Source organism: Hyaena hyaena, unplaced genomic scaffold (assembly GCF_003009895.1).
Source record: "Hyaena hyaena isolate Hyena2069 unplaced genomic scaffold, ASM300989v1 scaffold_24, whole genome shotgun sequence".
Lineage (NCBI taxonomy): Eukaryota > Metazoa > Chordata > Mammalia > Carnivora > Hyaenidae > Hyaena > Hyaena hyaena.
The window spans coordinates 1,204,675-1,223,653 of NW_024080656.1; the positions used below are offsets into that span (position 1 = coordinate 1,204,675).

The 18,979-nt window shown below is 44.0% G+C and overlaps 1 protein-coding gene across 1 annotated transcript in view; it reads right to left on the reverse strand.

Annotated features, from left to right (window-relative positions):
• The window catches only part of RELL1 (RELT like 1), a 70,402-nt gene that overhangs the window by 12,207 nt on the left and 39,216 nt on the right, over positions 1-18,979 (reverse strand). Inside the window, exons 4-6 of the mRNA XM_039227050.1 lie at positions 14,520-14,577; positions 11,477-11,713; positions 6,428-6,566 (exon numbers count right to left, since the gene is read on the reverse strand). Of these exons, the coding sequence (XP_039082981.1) occupies positions 6,431-6,566; positions 11,477-11,713; positions 14,520-14,577 (431 nt within the window). The 3' untranslated portion in view covers positions 6,428-6,430. The remainder of the gene's footprint in view (positions 1-6,427; positions 6,567-11,476; positions 11,714-14,519; positions 14,578-18,979) is intronic.

Consider the following 18,979-nt stretch of genomic DNA (forward strand, 5'->3'; position numbering starts at 1 on the left):
CCTGATGCAGGCATAGCTCTAACAGCCAAACACCAGCAGAGGGTCACGATAGGAGACGAAAGGAAGCCATGCCTGGCTGATAATGTGACATGATTGCTACTTTGAGGCACAGGACTGAGAGATCGAAGGAGGACTTTTTTTTTTCCTCAGAGAAAGCAAGGCCCCCTCAAACCCCAAAGCCACTGAACATGTCAGCATCCAACCCCTGTCACTGCCTGGCCCTGGGAGCTGGGCGAAAATAATCGCTGAGCCTGGCTTTTCATCTGTCCCATGGAAAGGTTATCACCCACAAGGTTGCATCTGACTCTCTGTCCCTCACTCAGCTTTTCTCCTCATCTGGCCAATTCCACCAGCCTGTCTTCCCCCTGACAGGTCCTGGGCAGCTGTTCACTTCCCTCCACTCCCAGGTTTAAGGTGGGCTCAGCAGGAGTGACGTCCACACAGGAACACAGGCACCAGCCCAGGTACTGCTCTTACAATTTAGAAATGTGCTCGGCAACTAAAAATCAAGGCAGGTGTTCCTATCTATGCCTATTTAACGTACAGTTTCTTCTCATGAAGTTCTATGCCATGGCCTCTTTAAGGCCAGTGAATCAAATGAAGGGGCTTCCACCAAACCTGAGATAACTTTTGCTTTGTAAAAAACGTATAGTTTGTCTTGGGGGAAAAAAAAAAAACTAGCTCTGGAGAAAATGTATGCTAACGAGCGGTGCCTTAAGTCTCTCATCATCCTCTCTCTCCTTCCCTGGAGTGTTAACAAAGAATCGCAAGGCAAAGGACTGCAAATAATGTAGCCTGACCTCAGGGGAGGCCCCCCGCAGGGACCCTTCACTACACCCTATCAGAGTTCAAAAGGAAGGAGGAAAGGAAGGCACCAAAGGTCAGGGAAGCTGACCTTGTGACTGGCTGCGCTGCTCAGGAGGGCGGGCGCATGACCCATGAAAGAGTCTTGTCAGAAAGACTTTTATCCTAGAACAGAGTCCCAGCACAGCAGTTTCATGCAGAAAACTCTGTCCACACTACCTCTTAATTTAACCCGCCTTCTGATCTGAATAACACAAAGAACTTAAGCTGAGAACATGTTCGTTCGGACTGCCTGGTTCCTAATTCTGATCCCACCTCCGGTAGGAGGGGGAATAGTTATTTCTAAGGCCTCTTAACACAGACTAGAGAATGGCCCAAATTCCTCAGAGACTTGCCAAATATTAATTGTTAAAATGTCATGAGAATCCAAAGCTCTAATATTCTTTAGAAGTATTATAAGTAAAAGGATTCACAGACCCTCAAGTCGATGCTTGAGGAGTAGGCTAATAAATAAGACCAACCGAGAATGGGATGAAGATTATTGATAATAGCGAATATTCAGTAAATACTAACTGTGCCAAGGACAGACTGAGGAATGATATATCCATGTTTCCTCACTGAGGTCCAACAACAGCCGCATTATAAAGACAATGAACCTGAAGCCTGTAAGGGTTCAGCAATTTGCCTAAAACCACTGGTCAGAAGTAGCACTGCTCAAATTAAGCCTAAAAACAGTTTAAAACTCAGCTTTTGGGGCGCCTGGGTGGCTCAGTCGGTTGAGCGTCCGACTTTGGCTCAGGTCATGATCTCACCATTTGTGGGTTTGAGCCTCATGTTGGCCTCTGTGCTGACAACCTGGAGCCTGCTTTGGATTCTGTGTCTCCCTCTCTCTCTGCTCCTCCCCCAAGTGTGCTCCCTCTCAAAAATAAATAATAATAAAACAGTTTTTTTAAATAATACAAAAATAAAACTCAACTTTTAATCACTAAAATAAATGCCTAAAGTAAGAATTAATAGACCCACTTCAATAGTAAAATAGCTAAAAAGCCATCTGTAATATTATAAATTTTTGTTTTGATAAAAAATAGTGTTATGTACACTTTCCAAATCAATGTTTCAATGAAATCCTACCATACCATGCAAAAAGGAACACACGCGTCAGAAACGTATATCAAATGCTTACGACAGCTTCATTTTTAAAACGTGAAAGACCAGTGATAATGAAGACAAGGCAGTGGCATTTGGAGGCTGAAAGCAATTTGATTTATTTAACTTCAAAGAACAAAAGCTTATTCTTCTAAGAAGAAATCAAAACACATTTTCTGTGAAAAAAAGAGACCATTTTAACAGCATGGCCAAAATAAATCAGGCAGAGAGCAAGTTAGATCTAACTACAAAAAAGATCTCAGGCCAATGAAATGGGGAGAAGAATAAGGAGAAGAAGAAATGCCAAACAACAGATTTTGGTTTTTAAAAAGAGGACAGAGAGAGAGATCTAAGCCTAGTTTCTAGTATCAATCCCTAGTTTTAAAAAGAGAAAGAAAACAAGCCAACGAGTAGGTATAATTTTACATGTGAATATTTAAATCAATTCTACACTAAAAATCCAAATTTTTTTTTTTAATGTTTTATTTATTTCTAGGAGAGAGAGAGAGACAGCGTGAGCAGGGGAGGGTCAGAGAGAGAGGGAGACACAGACTCTGAAACAGGTTCCAGGCTCTGAGCTGGCAGTCAGCACAGAGCCCGACGCGGGGCTCGAACCCACGAACCGCGAGATCATGACCTAAGCGAAAGTCGGACGCTTAACCGACTAAGCCACCCAGGCGCCCCTAAAAATCCAAATTTAAACAAAAGTATTTTCCAGGAAAAAACAAAACTTTAAAAACTATACTGGGTCATAGGAAAGATGCGTTAACATTCCTGTCTTACTTTATTAGCTATATTCTGGCAAATCTTCCGATTCAGTCCAGAACCAGAGATTTGGGGCCCAAATGGAAAAATGTCAGGATTTCTCCAGTTGGAAAATCAAGTAATGTTAAAAACCCCAAACATACCCTTTGGGAGGATGGGGGTCATGAGAAATATTAAAACACCTAGCAAGAAAAATTTTAATGAATAAATTTTTCATATGTCAATGAATAGTCCCTTCCCCTCTTTTTCAGAATCCATTCTCATGCAGGCCTCAATCCTAGGAGGCTCTGACCACAGGATCCACTTTCCCCAGACCCAGAGGCGAGGTCAAGCCTATGACTCCAGAAGCCTGGGGTGGGCTCTGAACTCCACCTTCCTCCTGCTGGTTACTCTGAACACGTTGCTTAAACTCTGTGCTTAACACTTTCATTGGCAGAACCGGGTACTAACTAGCACCTACCTATTGCTGTTGTTAAATCAGTGAATACATGGAACGTGCCTTTCAGAGCATGTCGGGTACAGAGAAAATACTTGAGATACAACAGGTATTTAAATTACTCTTTGGCTAATGAGCACTTACAACATAATTCTCTCCACTTCTGTGTTTGTTTGAAAATCCCATAATAAAATTTTTTATTTTTGATTTCCAAATTAATTACAACAGAAGGCTCAGAAACCACATTCCCTTTCTAAGGTCATCCATGAGCTCCTTGTTGATTTTGGACGGCACAGTCCAACATGATGACCCTCGACTAAGAGCCAACGACACGCCAGGCACTCTGTTGCACTTGCCTTAAATCAATGAATATAATATCCTTATGTCATAGTCACGGAAAGTGGGTTCACGTGGGAGGTTAAGTACGGTTTCTAAGAGGTGAAGCTAGGATGTGAGACCACGCCTTCTGACCCAGTCCAATGCTCTCTTACAAAATCCTGGTGGATGACTGTGCACTTTGCAGAGAATATCAAATTGTAAATCAGATGTGGTCAGGACTTGAGATGATTGGATCAAATTCTTATAGTCAGATACAGACAGAATTTGGGCCAGGAAAACCATCTGAGCAATCCTAATTCTTTTAACCTTCTCAAGTCTCAAGTGCCTCTCTCTCCAGGCAGGAGGGCCAAAACCTGTCAGGCTGAGCCTCACACAGGATTATGCTGCACTTCCTGCCTCAGGGACAGCAGTGTCCTCTTACGTGTGGTCTGCTCCAACTCTTGACACGTGGCCAGGCTGTGGACGCACAGGCAAACTGTCATCACATGCAGCTGAGCGGGCGGGGCCCTCCTCACCTTACACTAGGAGAGCCAGATGCTTCTCTTCTCAGGATTAAAGTCCTCACGACTTTAATCAGATTTACTTCCTATTTACCATAGTCACTCAGGACAATACCTAGGGTACCATCCACTCTGTTCAATAAAACTTTCTGTGATGACGGAAATGTTCCGGATCTGCACCGTCCGGTATGGCAGACCCTAGCCAGCCAACTGTGGCTACTGAGCATGAGAAATAGACTAGTACAACTGCAATACTAAATTGTCAATTTTAATTAATTTAGATTTAAGAAGCCACAGGTGATTCGTGGCTACCATATTAGAACACAGGTTCTGGATCACTGTGGAAATGCCCTCCATTCATGGGTCTAGGGCTGACTCTTAGTGAGCAGCCTAGGATGTTTAGAAGAATATTGTTGGTCTTGTAGTCAGAGCCTAGGTTCAAATCTTCCAGCTAAGTGACCCTTAACAAGTAATTTACCCTTTCCATTCATTGGATCTCTCATTTATAAAACTGGGAAAATAGTATCCTTCCCCTTAGAAATGTTTATAATGGTGACATGTGAGATATGTATGTCAGATATATATCCGGAAGACTGGATATGTCAGATACGTATCCAGAAGACTAGAATACTGAATTGACATCAGCTGCTTTTACTATATTCATCATTCTCTTCCTTTTCTTTGCTCTTTTTTTTTTTAATTTTAATGTTTTATTTATTTCTGAGTGGGAAAGACAGCATGAACAGGGGAGGGTAAGAAAGAGAGAGACATAGAATCTGAAGCAGGCTTCAGGCTCTGAGCTAGCCTTCTGCACAGAGCCCGATGCAGGGCTCGAACCCACAAACTATGTGATCATGACCTGAGCCAAAGTCAGATGCTTAACTGACTGAGCCACCCAGGCGCCCCCATTCTCTTCCTTTTCTTAAGTCTCTCTTGGTTCCCTTCCCAAGGCACCAGTAACTGGCTGAGAAGCCAGAGATAGACTTTTCTGCTCTGTTTCTCTTTCTTTCTTTCTTTTTAAAGTTTGAGAGAGAGAGAGAGAGAGAGAAAGCACATGCACCCACCAGCAGGGGAGGGGCAGAGAGAAAGAGGAAGAGAATCCCAAGCAGGCCCTGCACTGTTACTGCAAAGGCCAACCCGGGGCTCGAATCCACGAACTGTGAGATCGTGACCTCAGTCAAAATCAAAGGTCAGATGTAACCGACTGAGCCCTGCAGGCACCCTTGTTTCTCTTTGTTAAAGAAAGCCCTACTCAGCTCCTAAACTCGGGGGAATGGGCCAGATCTTTCCCGAATGCGAGACTACGAGAACTAACATTGGAAGCTCAGAGCCCCTGTGCCTTAGAGACGTCAAGACTACTCCTCTTCCAGATCATCCTCAGGCCCTCCAAGCCTGCGCAGGTTATCAGAGACACTCCGCTTGCAAGCCGCTTCTCCCCCGCACGCGGCCACACCAGCCACATCCCTGCTTGACTCCTGGGCTCAGGTTCAGCCTTGCCTCTGTCCTGCACCTTCAAGGCCCCAGCCAGCCCGCCTCCCCAAGCCTCACCCGTCCCTCCCTTTGCCAGTGTGACCTCTCCTGCCTTCACATCCAGGCTCTGACAGTTGGATTGGAGCCTCCAGAGAAAGATCACCCCAGAGTCCACGACTCCCCTTCTTACACATAAAGACACATGAAAGGGGTGAATGCTACCCAAGCCAGAACAAAAAGAAAACGGTAAGATGAAAGCTAGGCCAATATCAAATTATCACCAGCCTTTTTTCTTTTCCGAGCACTGTCTTCCAAAATGAAGACTGCCCAGCCAAGAAGCATTCACGTTTGCTTTTTAAATCATTTCAAATACTTGGTTGGAAGAGTAATACTCCTACTGGGGCACATCAAAGAAAAGCGGTTTCCAACTCCATTAAAGAAAAAAAAAACATAGGTTTGCTTGCTCCAGGCTTTTTTCAAATAACAGTTTACCTAGAAATGATGGCAAGATTGTATCTCATTTGGCCTGCATGCATTTTTAAATGACATTTAATAAGCTGCCAACATTAAAAACCTGTGGTGATTTCACATTTTAAAAGTCCAGATTTCTGCCTTTTTTTTTTTTTGCATGAGATCTAGCAACATTTAAGTGCCTTCTGCCTTGGGGAAATACAAGCCCGGCGGCTGGGTTATGGGAGCTCCAGTTTGCTGCGTCCCCGTCCCACATTGCTTCTGAAGGACCCCTCTCTCCTCATTACTGTGCAGGCCAGGCCCCTGGAGGCAGCCAAACCTGGGGTCTCTTCACAAGAAGCTCTGAACAGACAAGTAATCCCATTCCGTCCCCTACAGCCCTGCGGGTTCTCACTTTCCTGCCAAGTCATTCCCACACCACCCCACACCCCAGGAAGCCCCAGCACCTTCTCCCCACCATGCCCTGCCCCCCCATGTCACCTCAACTGCAACTCACCTGCTACTCTGTGTCACTCTGCTCTCTCTTCACAGGTGTCACAGGAACCTCCCCATTGACACTGTCGGTCCCGCTAACTGACATCAAACTTCTCCGCTCCTTCTGGTTTGACTTGTGTTCCACTTTGGTCACTCTAAACCTGAGGGGGCAAAGAGCACATTTGATGGGTTTTGCTTCTTCAGGAAACGAGAATCAAGAGGCAATCAAAAATCTAGAGGATGCTGGGGCACCTGGGGGGATCAGTCCTTAAGAATCCAACTCTTGATACGGGCTCAGGCCATGACGTCACAGTTTGTGGGTTCAAGTGTTATGTAGAACTCTGTGCTGACAGTGCAGAATCTGCTCGGGACTCTCTCTGCCCCTCCCCCACTCGCACGCACTCTCTCTCAAAATAAATAAATTTTTTCTTCTTCTTCTTCTTTTTTTTTTTAATCTGGAGGATCCCAAAGACTCTTGGTCAAAAGTTGGGCCATTAATGAAGAAAGCCCTATGTAACAGGAGGGGCGCCCCACCCAGCAAATGCCCCCACCCCCTGCCAACCTCTCCAGCTGATTTTCACTCAACACATCACACACTCTCCTGGACACTTTGCAGAGCATGAAAAATACATTAAAAAGTCTGGGTACCCACATCTTAAACAGCCTCAGGGGCGTGGTTTGTAACAAGGACACAAGTTCTCCATTAGTTGTTTTAACTCCGGAAGGCTGGATGAAAGCACAACCAGCTTGCAGTTAGACTGATGTAACCCAAATGTTCGCTCAAGAACTGCCTTCCTCGAGTACACCCCTCAGAGAGACTTATCTCTGCACACACTTGGCCAGAGGAGCCCCAACCATGAATTTTATCAGGATCAGTTGGTGGTGGTTTCTGTGTGTGTTCCGTTTTGGGCTTTTTTTTTTTTTTTCCAGCAAATTTGGCTTAATTTTCATTAAGGGTTAGGGAACAATTTAAGGGAATTAAGGGGGATTTTCACTAAGAATTAGAGTCTGCTCGCCTTCCCCTTGCCTCTGAAGAGGGCAGTCACCACGTTCATGGCAGAGATTCTGCGTTCTGAAGTTAAGAGGCTCCCAGACAGCCTTCAACTTTGGCCTTCAGCTGCAGATCATGAAAAACGTGGTGGGGACCCACAGCACCCTCATAAACTACATATTGTTCCCAGAAGAACAAGTACACAAAGACGTCCATATTGGGAAAAATATAAAAGAAAGATACTTGGATTAGATAAAACACATACTCCTCCAGTTCAGTGAATGCAAAACTGAAAGTGGTTAACACTTGATAAGAATCAAGCCAATGAAGTTGCCACAAGGACTTCCAGAGGAGGACACGTATGACACCACACTGGAACGCTGGGGAGTCAGGAGCACAGTGGCATCTAAATCCTGTGGATCAGGAAGCAGGTATGTCCTGAAGCCAGAACAGTTTCATATTAAAAAATGTAAATCAAGGGTACCTGGGTGGCTCAGGCATGATTTCGCTGTTGGTGAGTTCGGGCCCTGTGTCAGGCTTTGTGCTGACAGCTCAGAGCCTGGAGCCTGCTTCATAGTCTGTGTCTCCCTCTCTCTCTGCCCCTCCCCTGCTCACACACACTCTCTCTCAAAGAAATAAATATACATTAAACATTTTTTAAATACGTTATTTTTATTTAAAGATAGTGAGAAAGTGTTTTCATTAAAATATATTTTAGGGGTGCCTGGGTGGCTCAGTTGGTTAAGCATCAGACTCTTCATTTCTGCTCAGGTCATGACCTCACTGTTCATGAGATTGAGCCCTGCATTGGGCTCTGCACTAACAGTATGAAGCCTGCTTGAGATGTCTCTCTCTCTCTCTCCCTGTGCTCTTTCTCTCTCTTTCTGCACTCTTTATTTCTCTCTCTTTCTCAAAAATAAATAAATAAATATGAAAAAATTTGTAATTAAAATATAATATATATTCAATTTTTAAAAATGTTTATCTATTTTTGAGAGAGAGAGAGAAAGGCAGAGCATGAGTGGGGGAGGAGCAGAGAGAGAAGGAGACACAGAATCTGAAGCAGACTCCAGGCTGAGCTGTCAGCACAGAGCCTGACATGGGGCTCGAACCCACTAACCTCGATATCACAACCTGAGCCAAAGTCAGATGCTTAACTGACTGAGCCACCCAGGTGCCCCAAAAAATAAAATATATATTCTTAATTGTTTTTTTAACATTTATTCATTTTTGAGAGACAGTGTGAGTGGGGGAAGGGCAGAGAAAAAGGGAGACACAGAATCCAAAGCAGGTTCCAGGCTCTGAGCTGTGAGCACAGAGCCCAACGTGGGGCTCGATGTCATGGGCCATAAGATTATGACCTGACCTGAAGTCGGATGCTTAACAGACCGAGGTTAAGGTGCCCCTAAAATATATTTTAAATCCCAGTCATTTCTACTGGCTTAAAAAAAAAAAAAAAAAAAAGATTAAAAGAGAAGTTAAGGAAATTTACTCAGTCTAAATTTTACTAGAAATTTACTCAGTTTTTCTAGTTCATCAAGCATCAAAATCCCCAAGTTTTTCATAAAAGCTTCTCTCTAGTTCTGGTTTTAAATTCCTTTAAAACCACCTAAAACAAAATACATTCTCCTTCTTTGTCCAAATGAGATCACCAACCACAAGGAGGAGGGAGAATCTCATGAAGTAAAAGAAGAATCAGAGAAAAGCTGTAATGACAGATCTGCACGGTGGAAATGTCAGAGAACTTCTACGCAACACGAGAAGCCTGTAATAATTAAACGCTCCCGGCATTCTACATCCAGGAAAGAGAGTTGCATGTGGGGCATTTAGAAGAGCCATGTTGAATCTCATTTGAAAATTTCAGCAGATTTTTTTTTAATTTTTTTTATTTATTTCTAGGAGAGAGAGAGACAGCATGAGCAGGGGAGGGTCAGAGAAAGAAGGAGACACAGACTCTGAAATAGGCTCCAGGCTCTGAGCTGGCAGTCAGCACAGAGCCCCACGTGGGGCCCGAACCCACGAACCGCGAGATCATGACCTAAGCGAAAGTCAGACGCTTAACCGACTAAGCCACCCAGATGCCCCCAGATTTTTTTTTTTAAAGCAAACAAAATACGCTTTGTCTAAACAAGCCACAGGTTCTCATCACATTCCACATTCACAAACTCCCATGACTCTGCTTCTTAATAAAATAGTGTGGTCATGCGTTGTACTCTTTCTCTGCAAGCAGCAAACAGCCCAGCAGTCTTCTCGTTTCTTGTGCAACACATAATAAAAACCAAACCGCATCAAAATAATAATGAGAGCCAACATCTGAGTGAGTAAAAAGTGCCACAAACTGGTCGAAGAGCTTATGTAAGTCATCTTATTTAATCGTCACAGCAACCCAGTGAGCTGAGGTCTACTGTCGTCCTCACTTTATAGAGGGGGAAACTGAGGCACAGAGAAAAGTAAGTGAGTTTGTAAGCAGTGGTGCCTGCATTGCCACAAGGGAGAGGCAACGAGTCAGGCTACTCTGCCTGGAGTTTGTCCGCAGAGAGAGACGGGGTGTGGATGCAGTACTGCCAGCTTTTGCTTCCCTAGTCTGGCTCCAGCATACATACTCTTTTCATATTATTTTTATAGTTTTTTTTAAAGTAAATTTCTTTATTTTGAGGTGGGGGAGGGGAAGAGAGAAAGGGACCCAGGGAATCCCAAGCAGGCTCCGTGCTGTCAGTGCAGAGCTTGGATCGGGGCTCGAATTCACGAAACGTGAGATCATGACCTGAGCGGAAATCAAGAGTTGGATGCTTAACCGACTGAGCCACCCAGGCGCTCCCAACCAGCGCACATACTCTTAACCATTGCTTTCTACTGCCTTTCCACGTATAGCCTTCACAAGGCGGTTGCCACGTGAGACTCAATATCAAAACAGCAGACACTGCAACAGCATCCCCTCCGTGCAGTCAGACCGATTCACCGCTTGAGTGGCAAGAGTGCCGCAGCCCACGTGGGCCACAAGGAAATGGCACTGGAGGACTGGGAAAGCCAGGACACAGGGAGCGTGACCTCAAAGAAGGCAGCCCCGGGAATCCACATGGAACTCACGTGGCAGACGTTGCCAAGCAGGGGCCGGGCCCCACCTCTTCCTCCCTCCCCGCGAGCTGGCAATGAGGGATGGCCGAGTGCTGAGGTCTGGATAGCAGCACGGGAGCAAAAACGAAACGTGCGGCTTCCAGGCCCGGCTCAGCAAACCTCCTATGAATAGTCTCCCTCATTCGTCTGCCTCCTACTTGCAAAGCTGTCAGGGCCACAGGTGGAAAGCAACCGGGCCTCTGGATGGCTACCTGAGGCGCCACCCGCCGATCTTGCACCAGTGAAATATAAACTTCTCTTCTGTGCTGAGTTGAGATTTGGGCTTTATCTATTGGAGCAAGTGTTCTAGTGAACTGTGTGTGTCAACTTGACTGGGCTAATGTATGTCCAAAGAGCTGGTATGATGTTATTGCTGGGGGTGTCTGTGAGGATGTTTCCAGAAGAGATTAACTAGCACTCGAATCCAAGACTGAATAAAGAAGGTAGCCTTCACCAATGAGGGTGCATGTCATCAAACCCCATAAGAGACTAAATAGAACAAAAAGGCCCAGGAAGGAAGAATTTGTTTTCTTCTCTTCCTGCCCTGGAGCATCGGCCTCCTGGTTCTCAGGCCTTCGGAATGGGGCTGAATCACACCACCAGCTTTCCTGGGCCTCCAGCTTGCAGAGGGCAGACTGTGGCACGTCTCAGCAAGCCAATTCCCGTATTAAATTTCCTCCCATATCTATCCTGTGAGCTCTGTTTCTCCAGAGAACCCTAATACAGCATAATTAATTTTTTTTACCTTACTTAATACACCTGACATCTAGTCTAGCAATAACCATCTCTTAGGATTCCTTTGCTATTGAAAAAATGTAGGACGCGCAGCAGAAAACATCTAAAAAGTCTGGAGATATGAGCTGAGCCAGGCTTAGGAGATCATTCTCTATATTTAACAGGTACTCACAGATCCACACACCACAGCAAGCATGTCACACAAACCCAAAGCATCCACGGGGATCTTACCTGCCAACAGAGAGGACGGTGACCTCTCCCTGACGCCTTGCATGGCCCTGTTTGGATTTGTTGGTGGGTCTTATGAAGTGCCACCGTTTGTGCCTACACCGATGACACACGTCCCTCTCGACAGCACCACCCACTGTGTGCAGATGATGACCACAAATGTGCTTCCCAGGGGTGCCTCCTGGCGACAAGGGCCCAGGGCTCACAGGCGGGCTCCCAGGAGTGCTGGGTGTCACAGGGCTAAAGTGGGAAAAAGGAAATGGTAGAACTGGTTACTTACAAGGTAAGGTAATCTCTCCTCTTGTAATGCAAGTAGCAGATTTCAATCACAGCCAAGTGTCTGCCTAGATCTCTAAACAAAGAGACCCCAAAACACATGTGCGTTGAAGGAGAGAAGCATGTAAATTCCCATCAAATAATCAAATGACTTAAAATGGAATGTTTGATCCAGATGACTATTGCATCAAAGGAAGGAAACTTTTCTGTCCAGATCTTAAAAGTAATGCTTTAGAGGTGTTGATGGTGCTGACAGTAGTAACAAAAATTGCTGACAGTATTCTAAGTGTCTGATATGTGTTATATCGGTTAATCTTTACAAACCCTTCTGAGGCTGGTATTATGAATTTCCTCATTTTAAAAATGAGAAGTTAAGGAACTTGCCAAAGACACACAGCTAATAAAGATGGATCTGAGATCCAAATCTGGAAAGTCTAATTCTAGAAACCATGAACTTGACCAACATGCTATAGTGCTTCAAAAAAAACAAGGGAGGGGAACCTGGGTGGCTCAGTCGGTTGAGTGTCAGGCTTCAGCTCAGGTCATGATCTTGTGGTTCGTGGGTTCGAGCCCCCATGTCAGGCTCTGTGCTGACAGCTAGCTCAGAGCCTGGAGCCTGTTTCAGATTCTGTGTCTCCCTCTCTCTCTGACCCTCCCCTGTTCATGCTACCTCTCTCTCTGTCTCAGAAATAAATAAAACATTAAAAAAATAAAAAAATTTAAAAAAAGGGAGACTGCATTCTTTGATAGTCCAGGCAGGCCATCCAAAATATAAAAAGCAGAAGTATATAGGTCAGATGTTGGCAACTTTCAGAAGACATGTCAAGACTCTGGTCCACTAAGAAAGGAGGACTTAAAACAGGACAGGGCCAGCCTGACCAGGAATCAGCCCTGTGACATGGTAAAAGTGGGTGCAGGAGGGGTCACATGTCACCATGGAGCCTGACAAGGGAGCCTGTCCTAGAGCCCCAGAGGCACGTGGTCATCTTATGACAGCATAAACCAGCCTTTCTGCTGCTGAGAACCAGCCATATGCACTTTTTTTTTTTAATATTTTTATTTATTTCTAGGAGAGAGAGAGAGAGAGATAGCATGAGCAGGGGAGGGTCAGAGAGAGAGGATGTCACACACTGAAACAGGCTCCAGGCTCTGAGCTGGCAGTCAGCACAGAGCCCGACGAGGGGCTCGAACCCACAAACCGCGAGATCATGACCTAAGCGAAAGTCGGATGCTTAACCGACTAAGCCACCCAGGCACCCCGCCATATGCACTTTTAAAAAGAAGTGTGTGTGGTTGAGGAGATAGTCTCAAACACCACGGACAGCCAAAAGCCATCTAGTGTTCTTTAGGGATGCTCTTTAGGTTGTTAAAATAAAAACACTCAGCAGCAGCTTTCTGAGATAAAACAATGCCAAATTAATACCACATAGTAGAAAGGTGAATTCAAAAGTTTAACAACATTTGTTCGGCAAACGTTCATCAAGTACCTGCGGTGCATAAAACCCAGTGACAGGCACTATACAGCACCCAAAAGTAACCGAGGCAAACATGCCCTGAGCCAACATGGTCCCAACAGCATGGTTAGGGCTGGAACATGGGAGAAATCCCAGCTCATGTGTCTCTGAGTAGCCCTATGAACTACACCACCAGAGCCTCCTAAACAGACCTTCCTGCATGAGGCACCTGGTTAAAATGCAAACCTAACACACCAGTTTGACAAACACACTGGAGATATCCAAGATGGGCTGGGTGCCCCACCCACAGAGTAAGCAGGAAAAAGGTTCTAAACTCCTTGTCCCTCAATCCCACCTTGCCTTCCTGGCTCTTCTTGCTACTGTCCATGGAGCATTCTCGGACCTCCCCAGACTGAACCTTCCGCACTTTCTCTGCCTACAAGCAAGCAGCCCCTGCCTGTTGCCTCTGTCTGTCGAATGCCTGGCTCAGACAGCATTTCTGTGACCCTTCCCTGACCTCCCAGTGGCCTCACAGAGTTCGCAGAGCATCTAGTCTTTGCTTCTCCCACAGCATAGTCATGAGCATCCCCATCTTAAGGCCTCACACCCACACCTCCATTCCCCACTAGACCAAGTGTCCATGCCATCAATCTGTGAATGCCCAGCACCAGCACTGTGCCCAGCTCTGAGTAGTCATTCAATAAATGCTCCTAGCTGAAGAAATAAAAAATTAGATAGACATATAGTTATCTGTAATTAATAAGGACTATAATGCTCCGCCACCAAACCAGCCTGATTTTTGCTTAATCATCATTAATCATGGAGGTCCCTCAATGCCCCAGGCCCCTTGTCTTCCTTATAATAACCCAAAAAAGTGGGTACAATGGCCATCTCCGTTTATAAATGATGGAACTTGAGCTCAGCATGATTGGTTAACTTGCCCACAAAGAGGTGGTCAATAAGGGTAGAGGTAAGACTCAACCCAAGTGCCCAGTTCCAAGGCTGTTAACTTCTTCACCATATCTCCAACACTGCAGGTCTCAACCAGAGCCGAGTTCTCCCCAGTGGACGCTGATGCGGTGTGGGGACATTCTGGGTTGTCACACGGAGGAGGAGGAGGGGAATAAGACACCAGAATCTAGTGAGCAGAGCCCAGAAACACTGATAAATGTCCCAGGATGGTTCCTCACAGCAGACTATTATCTGACCAAAATGTCAAAAGTGTAAAGCTGGGAAACCTGCTCTAATAGATAAGTGGAAAAAAAAAAAAAAAGTCCCTAAAGCAGGAGCGGGGGGTAGCGGGGAGAAGCTCTCACCTTTCAGGGTCACCCACGCTGTTATCTGCTACCATTGCCTTTAAAACATCAACGTTTGCTAAGGGAAAAAAAAAAAAGAAAGTAAAGAATTAAAATGGGATGAATCACATGAGTAATCATAGAATTATTACATCAGAAAAGCTGTTGGAAGGAAAATAAGAAAGAAAAGAAAAGCTGTTGGGAAAACATCCGAGTTCCTTCAGTGCACAGGGCCCTGGGGTCCTGGCAAAGGGAGGGTTTTTCCCAAGGCAACCCCTCAAAATGGCACCATCTGCAGATAGCTCACCATTCTGGAATTTACTATGAGTGTCAGACAGTCTACACAAAGTAAAGCAGATCACAAGAGAGCTGTGCTTCTTACCCATCATTCCAGTATCACACAGAAACATAAATTTCTTCACCTGCTCCCAAAACACAGGGAAATTTACATGCTGCTAGTCCACTGCGTTCAACTCCCTTTGCTAAATAGGCAGTGACATGCATGTCTTAAGAGACCTGTATTCTAAGTAACTAACTTGAATTTAAAAAAATAAATTAAAAAAATAATAAACCAATAAAAAAAAAAATCTGTACTCTCACAACTTGCACATGCCCAAATCATATAAGCCTTCACCTCTGGATCCGCATATATTATCGGGTCTATCCCACATATAATCAGGGATGTGAGATAATTTTCCAGGTGGGCCATTTGGCTTAGCTCAGCTTCAGGACCATATAAGACTTTAATTCTGGCCAGATACTTTAAATTTACAAGAGGTGGTCACAAATTTAATTTACCTACTATAGACTGAATTAAATTGGACTTCTAATATTAATTTTTTTAAAAAATCCAAATTTTTAGGTGGAGGGTATAGGTGATCAACAAAAACAAACTGTATCTAAGCTTTTTGGGTCCCCACTCTACCCCCACCCCCACCGCCCCTACAAACACACATCTTTCGGCCTCTCACAGAGCAGTTAAACTCTCAAGGATGAAAGACTGAACGTTCAAGTTTCTTTTGGATATTTAATTGGCAAGGCTAAATGTTATTACTGACTCCTAACCTTTTCATTGATTTTTAAAGTGCTATTCTCATGAGGAACCACAAATTCCCCAGAGATGAAATAGAAAATCACTATTTACCATGTGAGCCAACACCAACATTTAACTTTTAACATTTCAAATGACATCCCTAGGGAAAGAAAATGCAACACTGCTGATTTTAAGTATTAACAGTGAAGGATTTATATGGTGTTTCTCAACGTTTTAAAAATTAAATTTATCTGGGCACCTGGGTGGCCCAGTTAAGCACCCGACTCTTGATTTCGGCTCAGGTCATGATCTCACTGTTTGGGAGATCGAGCCCCACTTAGGGCTCCACACTGAGCATGAAGCTTGCCTGGGATTCTCTCGGATTCTCTCTCACCCTTTCTCTCTGCCCCTCCCCAACTTCTCTCAAATAAACTTAAAAAAATCTTAAATTTAAGTTTTTTAACTGAAATACTTATTGGCTCACCCAGGAGCCTTTTGCAACATCTTTTTTCTAATCACCCTTTCATGAAATTCTAATCTTAAAAATGTGTATCTGTTTACATAGTAGGCACAAATCTGTGTTTTATATATAAAATAATAAGGGCTTTTTGCCCCCATGATCCATTTTCACCCTTTACAACCCTTGTAAATGCACAGATTTTTAAAAAAGAAATATTAATACAACATGCCATCTTTCTTTCTCTTTTTTTTTTAAGTTTATTTTTTATTTTGAGAGAGAGAGAGAGAGCATAATAGGGGAGGGGCAGAGAAAGAAGGAGAGAGTAAGAATCCAAAGCAGGCTCTGCACCATCAGCACACAGCTAAATTTGGAGCTTGAACTCCTGAACCGTGAGATCATGACTTGAGACAAAACAGAGAGTTGGACACTTAACTGACTGAGCTACCCAGGTGCAACCCTTAACACAGCAGGCCATCTTTTCTAAAAGAAATATCCTCTTTACCCTTCATGACTATCTGTGAGGATGTCCAAATGCATTCCCTAGTGCACGTTTTAACCTAAATAAGACTCTTGTCATTACTGAAAATGTCCTGGAATGGATTGGCAGGATCCTCTTCCGCACAACAGAAGACATGTTACCTTCTGTAAGACAAACTCCCATACAACCTAGTGATGTCACTCATTTTCCCTTTGACTAATAATAAGGATGCACAAAATTAATTTTTGTGGTGACAAGGGGTTTAGGGAATATACACAATAATTCGCCAGTTGACACTTATTCTCTGCTATCACTTACTAAACTTCGAGACTATAAACATTAAAGAGGGAAACCAGTAACAACAACAAAGGAATGAAAATAAAGACAGCACTAACAGCACTCACTTATAAGGATGGGCTTGTTAAAAACAAAAGTTTAAATAGTTGCCAGAGAAAATGAAACACCTTTAAAGATGAACTTCCTTAGAAACACGGAGTCAGGGGGCATCTGGGTGGCTCAGTCAGTTAAGCGTCCAACTTCGGCTCAGGTCACGATCTCACGGTTCGTGGGTTCGAGCACCGTGAAGGGCTCTGTGCTGAAAGCTAGCTCAGAGCCTGGAGCCTGTTTCAGATTCTGTGTCTCCCTCTCTCTCTGACCCTCCCCTGCTCATGCTGTCTCTCTCCCTCAGAAATAAATAAAAAACATTAAAAAGTTAAAAAAAAAAATAAAAGAAACATGGAGTCAGAAAATGATCAAGGAAGACTATTGAAATATATTAAAATCATTCCTAAAACTATTCTTTTATAAACTTTGTACTTTTTGCTGTATTTATGTGTTCCTGTACCTCGCCCTTATCTCTTAGAAAAATTAATAAATGGCCCCATTGTTTGCTATGAGGGAATTCTTTAAGAGTAGACTCAAGTTTCTGTGTAAACATCACCCACACCCTCCCTGTCCGAGGAGGTTCAGTAGGTGAGGCCACGTGGTTTCCTGGGATGAGAAAACTTTCTAACATAACCTCACCATGACGACTTAAACACGTGCTTAAATTTGGTTGTAAAATAACTATGACAGAGCAATCATCTGATTAAGTCCTTTTGAATATATATCCCCTCCTTGAGTGTTACTCATAACTCCAATAAGCCATAAAAGATAGCTCCTCTGCTCTTCTCAACATTCTGTCAACTCTACTTCCCTTCATGGGTTTCCAGAGAATGGGAGGGGTCAGTTACAGGGCAAGGAACACCTGTCAGGAACAGGAGACATGTTCTAGAGGGTACTAATTTCATGAAATGCTTCCTCTCTTCTGTCCTGCGTTTCTGCCTGACCATATGTATAAAGCAGTGAAATTCAGGCAGGAGGAAGGACCAGCTTCCTCCCCAACCAGTCTTTTCTGCAAACATTCCCTGGCAATCAAGGCAAATCCCCCAGGGCAGCACTATTGCTACCGCCCGAATCCGAGTGGCTGCCATGTGCCAGCCACTGACCAGAAGCTTTAGAGACCTTATCATGTTTGGCTCTCTTGACAACTCCAAAATAGAATCATCATGCCCATTTTACAGATACAGAGGCTGAGGCCCTAAAGATCATAACTGACTGGCCAGAGTCACACAGCTAGCGTGACAGAGCTGGACACAAACCCTTGTCCATCCGACTCCAGGGTGGGTGCTTTTTACCCCATGTTACCCTTCTCGTTCTTCAATGTCCAAGTCCCTACCCAAATTATGAATAGTTTAATGCTTCACAGGGCATTTGCATAATCATTATAGCAAATTTCGGAGACCTATTCAGCAATGATAATTTGTAATGGAATCCTTCTTGCCTTAATATCAATGGAGCCCCAAGGTAAGAATTTCACAAAAGGATCTCTCTGCCTAGTGTGAATAACCAGCACCTGGAGAATAATCACACTACTCTTCATTGTTACCAGATCCGACAGTTTAAGGGCCTGGAAGAGAAGCTGAGCTATAAATGTGTAAGTATTTCCCAAACTCCCACAGAACCCGAGAAAACCCCAATGATCACCCACACACTCTTCAATCTATTTAGAAAGATAAATTAAGGGTCGCTTTATGCTTAGTCCATTAGCAGGGCAGTAATCAGTACGCAGGTCAGCTGATAAATGTATCCCTCAAGAGATTTATCTAATCTACCCTGATATGCAACATTCGAGACACGAAATGTTTAAACCATAAACAAGAATGTCACCATGAGCACCGGTGAAATATTACCCCATTAGCCAAATTAAAAATGCAAAGCAGAAGACTATTCATAAATCAGGATTGCAAATGTTTTAAAATATGTAAATACAGGCAAAGAAAACCTAGATAAACATGGCAAATGGTAATGGATGGGCTGTACTCAATTGTATTACTTTTTGTTTTTTCCAGTTTTAAAGGAAAAGTTATGTATGGTATGCTTACAATTAAAGAAATGGAAAGTTAAATTAACATTGACAGGAAGATCTAAATTGATACTAAGTCCAGAGACTGTGAAAGACATAGACAAAA